Below are 21,271 nucleotides of genomic sequence, written 5' to 3'. Positions count from 1 at the left end.
GAGGAGGTGTGTTTTGTGTGTGTTAGTGTTAATATCAGTATGATAGGTAGAATACTGATTTCAGAATTCTATTGAATAATATCTGATTCTTTTCAGTTAAATATTATTTTCCTAACTGTGGTACAGGTACTTATGCTTACACAAGCCATCTCCAGGGGGTATATTATTTAGGACTTTAACACATACAACAGAAAACATATACAACTCATTTGTAGTTAAGGGCAATCAATTTAATTTAATTAGTATAAAACAGTCCTTGTCTTTGTCCAGCAAAAGAACACCATACAATTTCAAATATCAATATCATCTCTCATCCATTTTTACAGTCGCATTATCTAGCTTTTATGCTCTGAGAGAAGATATTCCTTCATACACAAGAGACGGAAGTCCTTTGCCTGCTCGGACTCTGCTCCGATGACAAGTTATAAACTGCCATTTTAAATAAAAACCTTTAGAAAAATACAGAACGGATGTAACGGGCAAAACATATTATCTTATATGACACCTGTCATATACATTAGACAAAGGCCCCAGGCCTTTGGTTTTAGTGTGTAAAAAATAAACATTAGTTAAAAAGATATTTAAAGCTGACACAATCGGGGTAGTCTATTCACACGTTAGTGCTTGGGGCATTATTACCTATCTCTATATTGTTATGCAATGATATCTTTGTGGCATTGCCATTTCAAATACTCAACGGGTCCCCAATGTGTCCCGGTCCCTAAAAATAGCTGTGGCACTTGAAAATAAACAAACCATTGGCAGAGAACTTTCTTTCACTTGCTCTATTCAACTCTACAACATTCTCTCCGTCACTCTAATAAATTCAATTCCTCATCTGATGATTTCAACCAATCATGTCAAATCTATTTTCTCTTCTAGCCACACTCCTTAGTCCTTCCTCCTCCTTTTCTCCCTTTTCTTCTAGCTCTGTCTTTGTCTCACTCACTCACTCTCTACTCATAACCTCAAAACTCTCAACTTTTCAAAACACCTCCTGGGATACAAAAACATATCATACTACTCCCAGTAACTTTCGACAGCTCTCTTGACATGTTATCCACCTAACGCTTAAAGCGGCCTGAGACAGCCTCCAGCTCAATACCTCAGAGGAGAGGCATTGTCATCCTATCTACATATCAGCTCCGATCTCTGGCGCCGGCCGCCTTTCCACAAATCCTTTACAACATCATGGTTTGATTGGCTTACAACTAGTCATGTATATGTGTTTATAATGGCCCCTCTAGCCAGTCAGGGAAACATACTTGAGCTCATGTTTTTGAGGGGCGAGGCTGAGCTCTCAATCAGGCAGGTTTGATGGGGCAAGGCAGTTTTGAATGGCATCCTATTCCTGTAGGCTCCATGAGCCCTTGTCAAAAGTAGTGCACTATATAATGTACAGGGTTCGTTTGCATAAAACATTTTAAGTGTTTCCCTTAAGGCTTTACATTAAGAAATAATTGTCCTTTACTTAAGGGAATTGTTTAAGGGCGTTGCATAGACAAATATTTCCTTTTTACGGTAGTTTGAAGGCATGTATGGCAAACAGAGTATCTGGTTACCATGGGCATGGCCTGATTCACTGACTTAACCTCTCGTCAAAGAGGTCACTTTCATTTTGTGAGATATCCAAATGGAACTTAATTGCTTCAGAAGATAATAAACCTAGTTTCTTGTTACTTTTTTTCTCAACTTGTTTATATTACTTCCTAGTATGTCAAGCTAGTTTACAGAGTAGCTATAGCTAACTAGCCAGCTAGCTTTGTAGCCATGGATTGTGCACCTTCCATTGCTTAGCTAAGTAGCTAGCTGGTTGATGTTTTCCTTTTGTAACCAGAGTAGATGAAAGTAACATTCACATCCACAAAATCTGTTTACATTGATATCCAAACTGAATGAAGCCGTTAAGGGACCTCATGGGCACCATTAACTTTTTCACTTAATCTAAGGGAGAAATTCACCTTTTAACATGTTTTGTTCAACTGATTTAAAGTTAAGGGAACAGATAAGGGGGAAATTAACTTAAGGTGTTTTATGCAACCAGGCCCAGGGTGCCATTTGGGACACAGCCATGGACCATAACAACACAGGAGAACTAGGGTGGAAACAGATAAACAATCATGATTTGATTGACATAAATGTTGGGGTTATTCTTGGTATCTGTGGGGTTAAAGGTCAGGGGTCAAAGGGAGGACCTTCAACAGGCCTGCAGGATGGGCTGGTAGAGGTCGGTCAGGACCTTGTAGCGGATCTTGGTGTTGGTGACGGCGCCATGCTTCTGCCTCAGGTGGAGACGCAGCTGGCTCTTGTGGCGGAAGTGCAGGTCACACTTCTCACACTGGGAGAGATAGAGACAGAGAGAAATCAAAACTCCAAACCTACAACCTGATTATTAGACAAAATTACCTAGACGGATTCCTACTACCAAATATTCTTATTTCCAAGCTACACAGCAAATGCTCTAGCAAACTAACAACAGAAACCTGAAATCACCATCTAACCTGGAACTGAGTGAGTATTGTTTAGTCTGAAGCTACTTTTTAAAGTCAAGAAGAAAAATACATTACAATGATATATTTTACTTTATAAGGACTGAATGCTAAGTTATGGCTACCAAGCTTGCTAGGACAGAACAGATCTGACTGCAACTTCAATTAGCACTGAGGTGTGAAGTGAGAGGTGTCAAAGCCCTTGAGCCCAACAATGGCAGGAGAGTCTCACAGCCTCCCCTTCCCAAATGCCGAGGCCTTTGAAGCCCCCTCCCGCTGTTCAGAGGTCATTACAATACAGTACCCTGTGGATGTAAAAAATGATAAGGCACGGAAATAGTATAAAAAGAAGCTCCTATCGCTCTTGAGAAAGATACCCCGAGCGTGTCAGACCAAACCTCTTCATTATACAACACCACAGACGAGCAACCCAATACGGAAAGTCAATCTCCCAGCACGAAGTACTACTCCCTTGTTGAAACGAAGTATACATTCACCCAGCTGGAGGTAAGGCAGGTGGAGCTGGAACAGCAGGAGAACACACTCCAGTCAGCACAAAAAACAGTCCAGCTCAACAACACCCCCTCAACCAGACCCGGAGAGCTGGAGGTGGAGAGAGACATATCTGTACTCTGGACTGTGGTGAGACAACATCAACAGGAGAGGATCAGAGTGCACTAGAGCACTAGAGGAAAGGATCAGAGTTCTGGATGTGAGGGGGATGGTGTGTGACAGAGAACAACCCATTAGAGAGCTGGCCACCCCTGCAGAGAAGCTAGCTGAACAGCCCACCTCAGCCCCTGACCAAAGTCTTGACACCACAGCAGAACAGTCCACCCCAGACACTGAGCATGGCCTCGACATCACAGCAAGACAGACAAATTAAGAACCCCAAGCACAGGGGATCCCACATCCTCTATCAGCCACCCTGATAGCCCTCCTGATAACCCCCCCCCACACACACACACACCCACTGAGGACATACACACGCCACAGATTGTACTCCTTATGGACTCGAATGGGAAATATATACAAGAAAATAAACTTTTCCCAAAACACACAGTGTCTAAACTCTGGTGTCCAAACACCCAGGACGCCCTAGACCTTCTGTCTGAGGACCAACTAGGGTCACCCAGCTATATAATAATACACACAGGCACAAATGACCTGAGAACACAGCAGGAAAGGGTGGCCACAGCATTCAAGGGAGTGATTGAAAAAGCTTCTTCTACAAGTGGTTATCTCCACCCTGCTACCACAAAAAATACTTCCACCCTGCTACGATACAGCGGGTAAACGCAAGTATTTCCTGTGACTGTGCCTCAAAACCAACTGTCTACCTGGCCCACCACTCCACTCTGGACTTGAACAGCCTTTACGACCAGGTCCACCTATACAAGGCAGTAGTGCCCACCTTTGTCTGGACCCTAAAGGACATTGCCCTCAACCGCAGCCCCAACACCTCACACAGGAGCAACACATTAATAGACACCCCACCCAGACCAGCGAGACACTCTCGCAGACCTGCGGGACCCCCCCCAGACCTACACATAGAGGACCAACGCTGAGAGGACCTACATCCAGACCACAGCAACAACAGCCACACCCCCACCCCAACCAATCAACACCCCCCCAAGTCAACCATGCACACACCCCATTTAGGCCTCCTCAGATCAGACCTATGCCCCTCCTTCCCACCCCTTTGCCCCCCACTCAACATGAAAGTCACACATACGCCCAGGCCGTGAGCAGGCAAACAGGCCCAACCCCCACTCTTACACCAGCCCAAGCCAATGGCATGTACCAGATGCTCAGCAGGCTCTGCTCACACTTACTATTAGTTGTGTGGCCAAACAACATTGGACACTTTATGGAACACAAAGCCTTCACTATCTGATCCTGGAATATCCAAGGCCTGAGGTCATCTGCCTTTGGCCTAAAGAGCAGGAACCTGGACTTCATCAAAGAAATACAGACATTGTCATCCTATGAGAAACATGGTATAGAGGAGACAGACCCACTGGTTGCCCTCAAGATTACAGAGAGCTGGTAGTCCCATCCACCAAACCACCAGATGTGAAAAAGGTAAGGGACTCTATGCTAATTTGGTAGAGAGCAGACCTCCCTCACTCTATTAAATTAATCAAAACAGGAACATTTTACATTTGGCTAGAAATTCAAAAGGAAACTATCTCAACAGAGAAAAATGTCCTCCTGTGTGCTACCTATATCCCCCCACTAGTATTTTCATGTCTGGATGAAAAGCGTGCCCAAAGTAAACTGCCTGTTACTCAGGCCCAGAAGCTAGGATATGCATATACTTTGTAGATTTGGATAGAAAACACTCTAAAGTTTCTAAAACTGTTAAAAATAATGTCTGTGAGTATAAAAGTACTGATATGGCAGGCGAAACCCCGAGGACAAACCACCCCCCCCCCCCCCCCAAAAAAATGGCTGTCACTTTTATTATAAGGCGAAGTCCTCCCAGATTGCAGTTCCTAGGGCTTCCACTAGATGTCAACAGTCTTTAGAAAGAGTTTCAGGCTGGTTTTTGGAAAAATGAGCCGGAAATTGTAGTTTTTCTAGGTGGCTCCCAATTTGGCTGTAGTGTTTCCAAGCACATGAATGAGAGCACGTTCTTTGGTATTTTCTCCGGTAAAGACAACAACGATTCTCCGTCTTAAATTTTATCGTTTATTTACATATTATGGTACCTAAGGTTCGATTATAAGCGTTGTTTGACTTGTTTGGAAAAGTTTGTTAGTAACGTTTGGGATTCATTTTGTATGCATTTTGATGGAGGGAAACTGGGTGGATTGTTGACTGAAGCGCGCCAGCTAAACTGACTTTTTCTGGATATAAAGAAGGAAATTATCGAACAAAAGGACCATTTGTGATGTAAGAGGGACCTTTTGGAGTGCCAACAGAAGAAGATCATCAAAGGTAAGGCATTTATTATATCGCTATTTCTGACTTTCGTGTCGCACCTGCCTGGTTGAAATATGTTTTTCATGGTTTTGTTTGCCGGGCGCTGTCCTCAGATAATCGCATGGTGTGCTTTCGCCGTAAAGCCTTTTGGAAATCTGACACAGCGGCTGGATTAACAACACGTTAAGCTTTATTTTGATGTATTACACTTGTGATTTTATGAAAGTTTTAAATATTTCTAATTCTGTAGTTTGAATTTCACGCTCTGCAATTTCACTGGATGTTGGCCAGGTGGGACGCTACCGCCCAATGGCAAATGGTTTGATGAAGAATTTAGAAATCTATTCAACCAAAAACAGAGACCCAGAAAACCTGCGCCTATGCTTTCACTATGGTGAATCACAAACAATACATTAATACACTACGGAAAAAGAAGGAACATCACGTCAGAAATCAGCTCAATGTAATTGAAGAATCAATAGACTAACCACTTCTGGGAAAATTGGAAAACACTAAACAAACAACAACATGAGTTATCTGTCCAAAACGGAGATGTATGGGTAAACCACTTCTCCAATCTTTTTGGCCCTATAACAAAGAACAAACAGCAAAAACATTTACATGATCAAATACAAATCTTAGTATCCAAACCAATTGGTTTGTCAAATTTTATGTTCCTTTTGATGGCGTAGAAGCCAAACCAATTGGTTTGTCAAATTTTATGTTCCTTTTGATGGCGTAGAAGGCCATTCTTGCCTTGTCTCTCAGATAGTTCACCGCTAGGTGCTAAAAATACTTGAATCAGTTATAGAACCCATTGTCCTTTATGGTTGTGAGGTCTGGGGTCCACTCACCAACCAAGAATTCACAAAGTACTTGAACTCGAATCCCAGAGCTGACAAGGTAAAAATTTGTCGTTCTACCCCTGAACAAGGCAGTTAACCCACTGTTCCTAGGCCGTCATTGAAAATAAGAATTTGTTCTTTAACTGGCTTGCCTAGTTAAATAAAGGTAAAATAAAAAATTTGAGACGTAAAACACCAAATAATGCATGCAGAGCAGAATTAGACCGATGCCCACTAATTATCAAAATCCAGAAAAGAGACGTGAAAGGAAGTGATTTCCATAACAAAGCCATCACCTACAGAGAGATGAGAAGAGAAGATTTCCCTAAGCTGGACTTGGGGCTCTGTTCACAAACAGACCCCACAGAGCAACACAAGTAGACCCAACCAAATAATGAGAAAACTAAAAGATAATTACTTGACACATTGGGAAAAAATAAAAAAAAAACAGCAAACTAGAATTCTATTTGCCCCTAAACAGAGAGTACATAGTGGCAGTATACCTGACCACTGTGACTGACCCAAACTTAAGGAAAGCTTTAACTATGTACAGACTCAGTGAGCATAGCCTTGCTATTGAGAAAGGCCACCGTAGGCAGACCTGGCTCTCAAGAGAAGACAGGCTATGTGCACACTGCCCACAAAATTAGGTGAAAACTGAGGTACACTTCCTAACCTCCTGCCCAATGTATGACCACATTAGAGACACATATTTCCCTCAGATTACACAGATCCACAAAGAATTTGAAAACAAAGCCAATTTTTATAAACTCCCATTTCTACTGGGTGAAATACCAGTGTGCCATCACAGCAGCAAGATCTGTGACCTGTTGCCACAAGGGCAACCAATGAAGAACAATCACCATTGTAAATACAACCCATATTTATGTTTATTTATTTTCCCTTTTGTACTTCAACTATTTGCACATCGTTACAACACTGTACATAGCCATAATATGACATGAAATGTCTTTATTCTTTTGGAACTTCTGTGAGTGTAATGTTTACTGTTCATTTTTATTGATTATTATATACTTCACTTGCTTTGGCAATGTTAACATATATGAGAGAGAGAGCGGAATCTATTTCATCATTGAATAACGGCGTGTATACTGTAGCAAGAGGTCAAACACAAGAGGTGTGTGCACGCGTGCATGCTTGCCTACCTGCATGCATTATGTGTGTGTCTGTGTCTGCACACGTATGTGTGTGTTTGTCATGTGTGGGTAGTATACTCACAGTGTAAGGCTTCTCTCCAGTGTGAATGCGCAGATGACTCTTCAGGGTCTGCAGGTGACGGAAGCGAGTGCCGCAGGTGTGACAGGGATAAGGTTTCTCCCCTGTGTGAATCAGAACATGGGCTCGCAGGTGGGCCACCTGTAAGACCACAGACACACAAGTCAACCAAATGAACGTTGCTAAATAACGTATAACATAGCTATAACATCAACCGAGGACTTTAGTTTGATCTTACACTTTGGTCCTCCACACACACTCCTTTCCCGCCACACACACATCCTCTGTCCAACCCCTGTCCCACGTCAGTGGTGGGTCCTCACCTGAACGAATCGGGCCCCGCAGGTATCACAGTGGTAGGGCTTCTCTCCGGAGTGGATGCGGGAGTGAGTCTTCAGGTTGGCGGGCCGGTTGAACTGGGCACCACACACGCTGCAGCGGTACGGCTTGTCTCCTGCAGCGGGGGCTGGAAAAGAAGGGAAAGGGAAGGTCAGCAAATGAAACATACACACACCAACTACCTGTGGCGATAATCAACTGCAATAAGGAGCCATTATCATAATACTTAACTGTCCAAACTGCTGCAAACCATCCGTTTGATACTATGATGATAAATGGCACCTAAACATCATGTATTGGAGGTGTGTGTGTGTGTTAAATGACATCATCAGATGTGATGGGTTATCTGCCTCACCTGTGCAGGCAGTCTTTATCACACTCAGGTTGCCGGAGTAACAGAATGGCAAGCCGTAATTCTCACGCTTAATTGGGTGTTGGCAGTGATGGGCGGCCTCTGGCTCCAATGGGCGGGGTGCCAGACAGCAAGGCGAGACTGAGAGGGAGGTGCAGAGAAATATTATACATCAATACATATCTCATATATTAACATATGACTGTATGTATATTATAAACACACACACATATATATATATACATACACATATATATATATATATATACACATTTATGATCTGTCACTCCTTAGTTGGAGAAAATATGTTTTCTACATGTTATCTCTGCTGCTGCTGAGTGAGATAGTAAGGTTGCAGTACCTGTTCCTTCCTTGTGGGTATGGGGCACCATAGGGGGTTCCACAGGGTGGGCTGGCAGCCCTGGGTGGGGAACCAGGGGAGGGCTACAGCCAGGGACATCATAGCAGGAGGAAAGAATATAGTCATGTTGTCAACATCAGTGCCAACTTAAACTATCTCCTTGGACAGACAAGGTCCCTTAGAACGTTTATTGTCAATATAACTTAGAGGTTGAGATAAGGCTTTTAAAATAGCACTATTTCATCATATGCATAATATTGACAACACACCTTTCATTTTGTCCGGATCCTTCCCTTGGCCATGCCTCCATAGGTGGCTTCAATGTCACTTCCATCCTATCAGAGGTGGGGATGTGGTCGAGCTGCTGCCGGCCCTCCTCAGGCTCCTCCTCCTTCACCGTGTTTACGGCACAGAGGGGGTTGAGGACAATGTACTTGTATTTCTTCCAGTTGCAGGCTTTAGGGTCAGGGTTGCGCTTTGGTTCACCTAGATTACAGGTGTTGGACTCCGCAGGAGAGTTGGGCTGACAGCTGGAGCGAGACGGGCTGTCTGGAGAAGGGATGGAGGTGGGGGAGGCCAGGATGGGTGATTCAGGCTCCTGCTTTAGTTCCTTTGACCTGGGCTCGCGGGTCAGGAAAGTCCCTGGCTGCAGACAGGCCCGGAAGTTTCCAGGGTTCCTGCTGGACAAACAAATGAACTCATGCAATGATCTAGCTGAACTCAGACAATGGGACATTGGCCCACACTTTACAGAGACACACACACACATACACACACACACACACACACTCCTTCTCTCTCACCTGGCCGAGTCATGGCACATACGACCCTCAGCCTCCGCTGCGGACTGGGAGGGGGTGGAGACAACGAGGACAGATGGGCGGGGTCTTCCATTGACAGGGGGATTAAGAGGAGCTCCCCCTGAGAGTGCTGCAGACATTACAGACACCGTGGAGTCCAGCTTCATTTGAGGGGGCGTCCCTCTCATCCTCTCACTGTAAACAAAAGGAGCTGTCAGGTAACGCCTGTCAATCATATTTTATCATATCAGCCAGGGCGCCCATAGGAGAGACTTAGAAGCCTATTTAAAGTTTGTAATAGTCAGTTGTACTGTACATTTAATTCTTCACATAATTGAAAACACAATTTAGAGCTTAAAAAGCATGCAACTAACTGAAATGCTTATCTACGTTTACCCTAATTTAAAGTCTCTCTGTCCCCGTTCTTTCAGTAAATGCACTTTTTACTCTAATCCTGTAAACTACCATCATCACTCCCACCCCTCCAGCCTCCCAACGCTCACCCATTGACTTCTATAGAAAGGGGTTCACCTGTGTAACATGAAAGCTCTGCAGGTGTCAGCCACGTGGTCCATCTGCAGGTAGGTGGCGACGGAGAGCACTCCGGGGACTGTGCGTGGCGTGAGGGGCAGCTGGGAGGTGTACATGAAGTCCAGGAGCAGGGAGACGCTGGAGGGGTCCAGGGAGTCAGGGAGAGACAGGGTCAGGGCCTGGCCTCCAGCACCACTCCATCCAGGAGAGGACACACGACGGGAGTACAGGGAGTAGAAGAACCCACTAAGAGAGACACAGAGAAAGGAGTGAGTAAGTATTTTAAGAGTAAAATAATCCCACAGCACACCACCCCCCCCTCGCAAAGTAGAACAAAAACAAGAAGAACAATAACAAAAAGACCAGGAAAATGACAATGAATATTATTCTCTGAGCTAACCTGCATGCAATGAGCACAGCACAGTGTGCCTGCAGTCGGGCAGTGCCCACCACCAGGGTGGCATCGGTCAGAATGTTCTGGTGCCTCAGCTCGTTCAGATTCAGCAGGACGTCGTTGGAGTGGCGCGTAAACTCCTTTACGTATCCCTGTGCAGCAGCCGCTTCAGACCCCACCACCTCATGCCTCCCTCCAACCCTATATCCCTCCACCACCTGGATCTTGCTCATCTTTTGTTTGGGAGAGAAAGGAAAAGACAGACTTGTTTTCACAGAATATAATTTCATTATAGTAGAATTACAATGGCACTATGTATATTATGGAAGTCTCTGAAATGTAGCATATACTGTGCCAGTCAAAGTGCAGCTGCCTCACATTGACCTACCCTGTTGCAGAAGACACCAGCTAGAGAAAACATGGAGGGCAGTCTCCTGGACGCCTCTGTTAGGTGAGACCAGCTCCCTACTCGTACCTGCACGAAGCAAAACAAGACGACACTTAGTGCAACTTTACGAAACACTGTGTAATTAATGTACCTGATGTACTGACACATCCCCATTTTATATAATTACATATCTGTCATGTGGTAAGAAATGTAATATAGCCACAAAAAGAGATTATTATTCACACATAATTCACCCTCCAGGTGCCACGATGTTGAAAAAATGTAGACAGAAAAGTTACAAGATGATACATGAACATCCAATCACACCAATCCAGGCAACACGTAAATATTATGAACAATTTTATATATATATATATAACGTTTACAAAACGTCTAGGTTACCACTTACCCCGACCAGCAGGGACGAGAACCAATGCGCACGATGCTGTCCTCACAACCCTCAGTTCAACTCTCAGGTTCCTCAATCTGTAACTAACTGTCTTCAGGCTAGGCTGGGCAATAACCTACTCCCTCCACAGTTGTCTGAGCAAGACTATCCAGGGTAGACAGAGGGAGGGGAGTCTTTATAATGTTGCGCAGGAAGCCTGATTCCGACCAGGGCCGCTCATGTCCTCTTTCCTCAACAGCCCACGCCTACCCTGGAAGCTGTGCTGCCTACAGCAGGAAAAGGCTCAAGTCAAGCCCAAACCCAGTGCTCCAACTCGGCGGGCGGGGTATTTTTAGTGGACTATTAGTTTTCTAACGCCTCTACAAAGTGATGGCAGGAAAGTGGCGTGTGTTTTTGCGCTGAGTAGGAAAAAAAATGTATATGAGGATCCTAAGGGAAGAGGGATGATGATGGTGAGGGTGAGGCTATCCAGGAGTTGACCCTCAGGGTTAGAGAAGACCATCCTCCACCATGGACTAGCAATGCCTTCCTCCCTCTGAGGAAACTGTCGGGGAGGAAGTTTGAAGAACACCTACATGTTAGATAAACAAACCTCGTTCCAACCTCAAAGCCTGCCCCATGGGAGAGAGGCTCTTCAGATATTAGATAGGGGCTAACTCTTCAAATGTAACACGGTATAGAACAAGCAGAAGCCAGTGACTTGAAGGACTTAACCTTGCACTTCCACATACATCAGGCTGGACAATTGGAACATGTTGCATTGTCTGTCACACCAGACGCATATAGTATCTTTCCTCAACTTACTGCAACTTAGGGTGAGCAAGCGGCAAAATCAGAGCTATTTTACAGACGCTCTAAATAACATCAAATAGTTTACACCCCTTAGTCATGCAGTCATATAAAAAAAATTGAAAAATAATGTTATCTAAATATTGAGTATATTTCTGAGGTGACAGATCCAGGTGAACGTGGAGTTATGAGGGCTCCATAAAGGCTTCCGGAAGTTTCTGGCCTGCTGCCAGAGGGGAGGAAGGAAACGGGAGAGTGGGGTGAGGAGGGTGGCGGGGGAGATGGGAGATACCCTCTCCCTGGCTTGCAAAACAACAACCCCCAAGATTGATAGAAATGTAGAGGACAGATGTGCAGGAACTGCCGAACACACACACATAATGCTACACACACACACACACACAAAGCACTACAGAAACAAAGCACTACACACACATACCGCCACACACACACCATCTCTGAATACATCCTGAAAGGCGCACTGAGACGAGGATGAAAACACCCGCGCAGGACATCCGTCAATAAGAAGATTATATTTTTTTTTGGGGGGGGGGGGGGGTAGCTATCAAAGGTCACCAATATTTTTTTTTAAAACAAGCGGAACAGTTAGCTAATCTTAAGCACATCCTAGGTTCATAAAGAGTTGCAGCACATTACAACACACAGGCCTAACAGAGGGCCTGCTTCAGCGCACCATGAACTTCAGATCAAAGAATTCTGACCGAACAGGAGGACCTTGAGCGAGCTTCAAGGCGTCTGCCAGTCGGTCAAGGCCAGAAGTAGATAAGTGTGTAGAGAGAGAGGCCACGCCCTTGCAGAAACAGCACATATTTCACAGGGATGATGCAAGCTGCAAACCTGAGGTTTCCCACCATATCAAAGCTCTGAATCTATCATGTCGATACAGATAATACTCACCGGACTGTATCACTGTCAAATTGAATTAGGGCGTTAAAGCTATTATCATGAAACAACAAATCCTGCTTACTTCAAGGACTGTTAAAGCTAATCCAAATCAAATAGGTGAAAAATACTTGACTTTAAAAGGAGACAACTATTCATACAAATGTTCTGTCAGTGAATATCGCAGAAGAATGTTGTAGGAATTGAAATATACAGTATGTGTACAAGCTGCATACAACGACAAATCAACCAATATGGCCATGTTTGGGTATAAACCCTGTGTTTAAATGCGAGTCGGAAGCAGAGTCTTTTACGAGGGGTGTTGAGTGCGTGTGTGTGTGTGTCCTTGTGCTTTTATTTGTTTTGATGGAGGCCGGATCAATTGTGTCTTATAAAAAAAAAAGAAATGAAAAAAGAAAAACAACATTTATGAAAACAGAGAATTAGATGTAGCTTAAGTCTAGGATACTTCCAGGCATTGTGAGAGGAACGGAAGAGGGGGGCGGTTGAGGAAAAGTGAGAACATTACTAATCAGGTTCGCCAATGGGCGGAAGCCATTCAGTCTGTCCAGTTGGCAAGGCTGTGCTAACATTTGTTAACAGTGTTGTAGTTATTGTTGTGTGCTATGGTTATCATTTTGACACTGTACAGGACTAAACACTGGCTGGGCGAAACATCATATCTGTACAGTAACATTGTGGTTCTATAACCGAGGACAAAGGTCAAGAAACTTTTGAAAATAAAAGAAAACAAGACATAGTTAAAGAGCGCAATGTAAAGTTAAAGAACACTACAATACTTTGCTTATGCACATTTTTCATAATGCATTTGACAATTCATTCTTCCAAGTTTTACTATATTTCCTATTTGGCTTCTGATTCATAAGCACAAATCATGCAATTCAGGGGAAACTCTTGATTGGGCTGTCGCTGTGATGCTTGTGGAAATACCTTATTTACTGCATACCTTAAAAGGCAAGTGCTGATACAAAAGCTCCGACAGTCTAATTCAATAGCTGGTGCAAAAGTGTTGACACAATAACACAGATTCACATAAACTGTGTCTTCCTGTTCTTGCAGAGAATTCTGGACATATAAGGGCAAGCTGTAAGCACTTTCCGGACAGAGGAGAATAGAGGATGGGGAGGGAGGAAGGTGTGTGGGAGTCTGGGGAGGGGTCTACTTGTTTGTCCCCTTTGGACGGTGGTAGGGGGGCAGGAATGAGGGGGAAAAAGAACAGAGAAGCGTTGCAATGAAAAACAATAAAGCTAAACATTTCAAAAGAGCTTCCTTTGAAGCGGTGTCTGGGGAGATAAGTGAGTCTTCTAGCATGCTTATTGGTGGGACCTGAGAGAGAATGTCTACTGTTTGTTGAGGATCTAGTGCTTCTGTCCCCAACCAAGGAGGGCCTACAGCAGCACCTAGATCTTCTGCACAGAGTCTGTCAGACCTGGGCCCTGACAGTAAATCTCAGTAAGACAAAAATAATGGTGTTCTATAAAAGGTCCAGTCGCCAGGACCACAAATACAAATTCCATCTAGCCCTAGAGCACACAAAAAACGATATATACCTTGGCCTAAACATCAGTGCCACAGGTAACTTCCACAAAGCTGTGAACGATCCGAGAGAGAAGGCAAGAAGGGTCTTCTACGCCATCAAAAGGAACATAAAATTCGACATACCAATTAGGATCTGGCTAAAAATACTTGAATCAGTTATAGAACACATTGTCCTTTATGGTTGTGAGGTCTGGGGTCCACTCACCAACCAAGAATTCACAAAGTGGGACAAACACCAAATTGAGACTCTGCATGCAGAATTCTGCAAAAATATCCTCTGTGTACAATGGGGGGGGGGGGGTCCTATCCAGAGCGTTCGGAAAGTCTGCAAGGGTGGAAAACTCTTTCCCGGCATGGGAGCAGTAGACTTGACACTCATTTGGGAAAAGTGGAAAACATTAATAAATCAACATTAATTGGTTCATATTTGAAAATACTGTCATATTACAGATTGTGAAATGCAAGAGCCACGAATTTACATTGTCAATAAATGACTATTTGGTCTGCGAAAGCAGGTGTTAAACGGTGTGTGTGCGATCAAGTACATAACACAGTAGTAAGGCAGCCTATATGCTTTTAATGATAATTCAATGATGATTTGAGTGCTTCAATTTCAGCCCGACCCAAATTTCTGCAGGCCCACCCACCAACGAATTGAATGACATGAAGAAATGCTAAGCTGCGGTATGACGCTTTAGCTACTCAATGTCCTTATATGACCCAACTTTGCACTAATCAGGTTAAAAGGTTTTGGAATCATCTGTTGCTAAAAGAGGGTGACGTGGCAGAAATGTAGTGAGGTAAGAGGTTAAAGTCCTCTTTCAGAAGAGAAACACAAGTTCAGAATGTGAGTGACAAGGTTCTGTATAATGTCTGGGTATCGGGATGAACCCACTTGACTTGACAGTTTGTTTATATAGGTAGGCCTCCAAGTTAAATACATGTTTTATAGATTTTTCATAGCAGAATGTCACATTTGACATTTATAATAATTAAGTACTTGAAAATGCTGTTTTTACTGGTGCAAGTAGTCCTTGGCAAAGCAACAAAAAAAAACAGATGTCACAAGTCAATAAACAAAATGACCAAGAAATAAATTGAATATGGCAATAACCTCTGAGATAAAAACCCAATGGCCAAACACTTCCCTGGCAACTACACATCTTTGTCTATTTATCGAGGCTACAGGACAGCCCTTTTCATTATTTTGTCTTCAACATACTTTATTAACCTATGTAATTGTAAAATATGGACCTTGTAGCAGTGGTAAGGGCATGAAAACAGCACAAGGCAAGGCAGGTCGATGTGCTCAGAGTGTAGATTTATTTACAGGTCTTTGGTGATCCAATGGTGAAAGCGCCATATCAGTACACGTAGATTTACCAAATATACACGGGTAATAGCCCAAAAGAAATAGCCTCTGTATCAGGCTTGACCTGTCCTATCTGATAAACCAAATCGATACAGTACAATACAGTACATAATAAGCACTTGGCCCCCATCCCGCAGGAGCATACATTTACCCAATTGGCAATTACAACCAATAAACTGGTTCTACAATGTAAAACGCAATTTCCACATCCATTGTTACATTCGTCTTAATCAGATTGAATGATTATTAAGGATATTTCAACACCATGCATACATGGAACAATCATTTGATCCTATTCAACTTTATGACTCCAAAGCGTGGAGCCTATTACGCACAACACAAATGACAGAGACATATGACACACGGAACTCAGACATAACCCGGGAAATATGAACAAAGGAAACTATACATTGAATTAAATAAGCATAACTTCTACCTGAAATGTTTTGCGAATGTTCATGTGCACTACACATCGCGCTCACTCTGAGCAGGGTAAGAAATGGTTCGCTATGAAAGTAAAATGTATTGCAGGTCTATCAAACATGAAACAGACATGTCTACGTGTTTCAATAAACAGTAAGGTAATGGAACGATGAAACGCTAGCAATTATTGTAGTATTAGATGGGAAATAGATTTACCACATAGTGCCTATGCATTTAAACATGTGAAAGCAACAGCAAATAGTTCAACAAGAGAAAAAAAGCACTCTCCAATGGCGGGAATTTGGAGAGTGCAAGTTAAGAACAGCGCTTATGGTGCTTCCTTGCCACATCAGATTTGAACAATAAATTCCAAATGCAAACTTCATAAGTAAATTATCAATATCAAGCAATCGTTACATACCAAAAGACCAGTAGACCTATGCTAGTAATTGTTGCCCCATTACTGGTTAGCTTGCAAAGTAAACAGTTCATATTCTTGATCAGCAAACAATTTTTGGAGTTGCATATTTATTTTTATGGCAAACCTCTCACTACAATTTGACGTTTGCGCTGCACTGGATCCTGTAGCTGTCCAGCAAATCAGCAATCTGTTGGCTAGCTCACTAGACATGTGTTGATTGACAGTTTTCTGGTCCAATCGGAGTGCCAATCTGTTGCATTTTTTTTTTACAAGGGCGATAATGAGGCTACTGTCTCTGGCTGCGTGTAGATTAATCCATATAGACTGTGCCACAAAATGAGTGACAAAACATTACAAAACCTGGCCAGATAATTTCAAGTCATCAGTCTCAAGCCAAAATCGAGTCTGGAGTCTTGAGGCTCCAAGTCCAAGTCAAGTCTCAAGTTATTTTATTTTCTATCAAGTCCAGTCTCAAGTCATCAAATGTGTGACTTGAGTCAGACTCAAATCCAAGTCATGTGACTCCAGTCCACAACTCTGGTTCAGAGCGTTGGACCAGTAACCGAAACATTGCTGGTTCGAATCTCTGAGCCGACTAGGTGAAGAATCTGTCGATGTGCCCTTGAGCATGGCATTACCCTAATTGCTCCTGTAAATCAGTCTGGGTAAGTGCTAAACGACTAAAATGTAAATGTAAAATGTAGCTCTATATCCATTCATCCATTTCCATCTAGACTGCATCATGTCTGTCTGTCTACTCTAACTAACCTACTTGACCTGGTATAGCTGATATCAAGGCCACTTATTGTAGAATCCCTAGTAGGTGGTAGGTAAATGAATGAGTGATGTCTCAGTGTTCTTCTTGGTAGAAGTCCTCCAAGAAACATTAGAGAGGGCCAAGAACCCCAGGGAGGACCTCCAGGGTGGAGTAGATTCTAGACTCAGACATTTCAGTCTAGCAACTCTAGAGCTCTCAGTCCAAATCAGGTTAGAATGTGGATAATCCAATGGATTATGCTTTTGGTCGAATGGTCAAAATTGTCAACAAATATGGTCAATATTACTTTTTTTTGCATTTTCATAGGCTTCTACCAACATAAAGACCCTCTTAAATGTTGTTTAAAAGAAGTTCCCAGCAGCCTATGTCCATAGGCTAGCTGCGGTACTAAAAATGTGTTCCTGTACCCAAGAAAATGAAGCTAACTGAACTAAATGACTATCGCCCCTGGCACTCACTTCTGTCATCATGAAGTGCTTTGGGAGGCTAGTTAAGGATCATATCAGCTCCACCTTACCCGACACCCTAGACCAGGGATGGGCAACTCCAGTCCTGGAGGGCCTGATTGGTGTCACACTTCTTCTCCATCCCTAGCAAACACAGCTGATTAATCAAATTGCATTCTAAACTGAAGATCATGATTAGGGGATTATTGTGCAACTGCGTCCTGGACCTCCTGTCAGGACGACCTCAGGTGGTGAAGGTAGGCAACAACACCTCTGCCACGCTGATCCTCAACACGGGGGGCCCACAAGGGTGCATGCTCAGCCCCCTCCTGTACTCCCTGTTCACCCATGACTGCGTGGCCACAGACGTCTCCAATTCAATCATCAAGTTTGCTGATGACACAACAGTGGTAGGCCTGTTTACCAACAACGACGAGACAGCCTATAGGGAGGAGGTGAGGGCCCTGGTGGTTTGGTGCCAGGAAAATAACCTCTCCCTAAACGTCAACAAAATGAAGGAGCTGATCGTGAACTTCAGGAAACAGCAGCGAGAGCGCACCCCCATCGACATCGACGGTGCTGCAGTGGAGAGGGTGAAAAGCTTCAAGTTCCTCGGTATGAACTTACAAACTGAATTGGTCCATCCACACAGACAGTGTGGTGAAGAAGGCGCAAAAGTGTCTCTTCAACTTCAGAAGGCTGGAGAAATTCGTCTGAATTTAGTCACTGTTACTAGATGGCTACCATCCGATACTCTACCCTGCACCTAAGAGACTGCTGACCTATGTACATAGTCATTGAAAACTCGTCAATGTAATAAGGTTTTCATAATGTGTTACCCACTTCAAATGTACCCTTGACTTTCACATACTGTTGCGTTATAGCCTTATTCTAAAAAAGATGAAATAAAAAATGTTCCTCATCAATTTACACACAATACCCCATAATGACAAAGCGAAAACAGGTTTTTAGAAATGTATTGAAAATAATAAACAGAAATACCTTATTTACGTAAGTATTCAAACTTGAAATTGAATTCAGGTGCATCCTGTTTCCATTGATCATCTTTGAGATTTTTCTACAACTTGATTGGAGTCCACCTGTGGTAAATTCAATTGATTGGACATGATTTGGAAAGGCACACACCGTTCTATATAAGGTCCCACAGTTGACAGTGCATGTCAGAGCAAAAACCAATCCATGAGGTCTAAGGAATTGGGATTGTGTTGAGGCTCAGACTTGGGGAAGGGTACCAAAACATTTCAGCAGCATTGAAGTTCCCCAAGAACACATGGGTCATTCTTAAATGGAAGAAGTTTGGAACAACCAAGACTCTTCCTTGAGCTGGCCACCTGGCCAAACTGAGCAATCAGGGGAGAAGGGCTTGGTCAGGGAGGTGACCAAGAACCCGATGGTCACTCTGACAGAGCTCCAGAGTTCCTCTGTGGAGATGGGAGAACCTTCCAGAAGGACAACCATCTCTGCAGCACTCCACCAATCAGGCCTTTATTGTAGAGTGACCAGACAGAAGCCACTTCTCAGTAAAAGGCACATGACAGCCTGCTTTGAGTTTGCCAAAAGGCACCTAAAGGACTCTCAGACCATGAGAAACAAGATTCTCTGGTCTGATGAAACCAAGATTGAACTCTCTTGCCTGAATGCCAAGCGTCATGTCTGGAGGAAACCTGGCACCATCCCTACGGCGAAGCATGTTGGTGGCAGCATCATGCTGTGGGGATGTTTTTCAGTGGCAGGGACTGGGAGACTAGTCAGGGTCGAGGGAAAGATGAACGGAGCAAAGTACAGAGAGATCCTTGATGAAAACCTGCTCCAGAGCGCTCAGGACCTCAGACTGGGGCAAAGGTTCACCTTCTAACAGGACAACGACACTAAGCACACAGCCAAGACAATGCAGGAGTGGCTTCGGGACAAGTCTCTGAATGAGTGGACCAGCCAGAGCCCAGACTTGAACCTGATCGAACATCTCTGGAGAGACCTGAAAATAGCTGTGCAGCGACGCTTCCCATCCAACCTGACAGAGCTTGAGAAGATCTGCAGAGAAGAATGGGAGAAGCTCCCCAAATACAGGTGTGCCAAGCTTGTAGCGTCATACCCAAGAAGACTCGATGCTGTAATTGTTGCAAAATGTGCTACAACAAAGTACTGAGTAGAGGGTCTGAATACTTATGTAAATTTGATATGTTATTTTTATTTGTAATATATTTGCAAAAATGTCTAAAAACCTATTTCTGCTTTGTCATTATGGGGTATTGTGTGTAGATTGATGAGGGGAAAAAATGATTTAATACATTTTTTGACTGTAACGTAACAAAATGTGGACAAAGTCAAGGGGTCTGAATTCTTTCCGAATATATTGTATACTGTATTCTAGTCAAGGCTCATCCTATATAATAGCCTGGTCTCATAAACTAGATGTAACATAGTACATGTAAACCCAAGACACTCAAATGAGTGTGATATGTTACGTTTGCTATAGTTAATTAAGTAGGGTGGATGGTTGGGGTGGATGGGTAGATGTATAACACGATCGTCTAGCAACCCTAAGGTTACGAGTTCGAAACTCATCACGGACAACTTTAGCTAATTATCTAATGACTTTTCAACTACTTACAACTTTGCAACTACTTAGCATGTTAGCTAACCCTTCCCCCAACCCTAAACTTAACCCTTTAACCTAACTCCTAAACTTAACCCCTAGCCCTTAGCCTAGCTAACATTAGCCATCTAGCTAACATTAGCCACTTACCCACCTAGTTAGAATTCATAATGTATCATAAGTTTTGCAAATTCGTAACATATAATACAAAATGGGTTATGGACATCAGCAAATAAATACATACAATACAAAAAGTTACGTATCATACTAAAAGGATCATCAAGGATTTACATACAGAAAAATACAAAATGCTCTGAGACGAGGTTGGATATAACTACTGCTGTACACACCCTTCCTATTCATATACTGTCCATACTGTCTATACACACGATTATATACAGTTGAAGTTGGAAGATTACATACATCTTAGCCAAATACATTAAAACTCAGTTTTTCACAATTCCTGACATTTAATCCTAGTAAAAATCCCTGTCTTAGGTCAGTTAGGATCACCACTTTATTTTAAGAATGTGAAATGTCAGAATAATAGTAGAAAGAATGATTTTTCAGCTTTTATTTCTTTCATCACATTCCCAGTGGGTCAGAAGTTTAGTATTTGGTAGCATTGCCTTTAAATTGTTTAACTTGGGTCAAACGTTTCGGGTAGCCTTCCACAAGCTTCCCACAATAAGTTGGGTGAATTTTGTACCATTCCTCCTAACAGAGCTGGTGTAACTGAGTCAGGTTTGTAGGCCTCCTTGCCCGCACACGCTTTTTCAGTTCTGCCCACACATTTTCTATGGGATTGAGGTCAGGGCTCTGTGATGGCCACTCCAATACCTTGACTTTGTTGTCCTTAAGCCATTTTGCCACAACTTTGGAAGTATGCT

General features: G+C 43.2%; 1 protein-coding gene across 2 annotated transcripts; it reads right to left on the bottom strand.

The window, feature by feature from the left end:
* Positions 1–208: 208 nt before the first annotated feature.
* LOC139561283 (B-cell CLL/lymphoma 6 member B protein-like) lies at positions 209–12,330 on the bottom strand. Of its 2 annotated transcripts, none has more exons than XM_071378269.1 (11): positions 11,073–12,330; positions 10,664–10,750; positions 10,282–10,508; positions 9,882–10,127; positions 9,354–9,545; positions 8,820–9,230; positions 8,551–8,633; positions 8,193–8,330; positions 7,822–7,964; positions 7,502–7,639; positions 209–2,338 (listed from the first exon to the last, which is right to left on the bottom strand). In XM_071378269.1, exons 2-11 carry the CDS (start codon positions 10,694–10,696, stop codon positions 2,198–2,200), a joined length of 1,752 nt encoding a protein of 583 aa, XP_071234370.1. In that variant the 5' UTR covers positions 10,697–10,750; positions 11,073–12,330; the 3' UTR covers positions 209–2,197. The 2 variants fall into 2 exon arrangements, with proteins under 2 accessions (XP_071234370.1, XP_071234371.1); XM_071378270.1 differs by having other exon boundaries at positions 8,820–9,227.
* Between the last annotated feature and the right edge of the window lie 8,941 nt (positions 12,331–21,271).

Source organism: Salvelinus alpinus, chromosome 31 (assembly GCF_045679555.1).
Source record: "Salvelinus alpinus chromosome 31, SLU_Salpinus.1, whole genome shotgun sequence".
In the NCBI taxonomy this organism is placed as follows: Eukaryota; Metazoa; Chordata; class Actinopteri; order Salmoniformes; family Salmonidae; genus Salvelinus; species Salvelinus alpinus.
The sequence above is the reverse complement of the archived record's forward strand: the minus strand, read 5'-3'. Positions and strand labels throughout refer to the sequence as shown.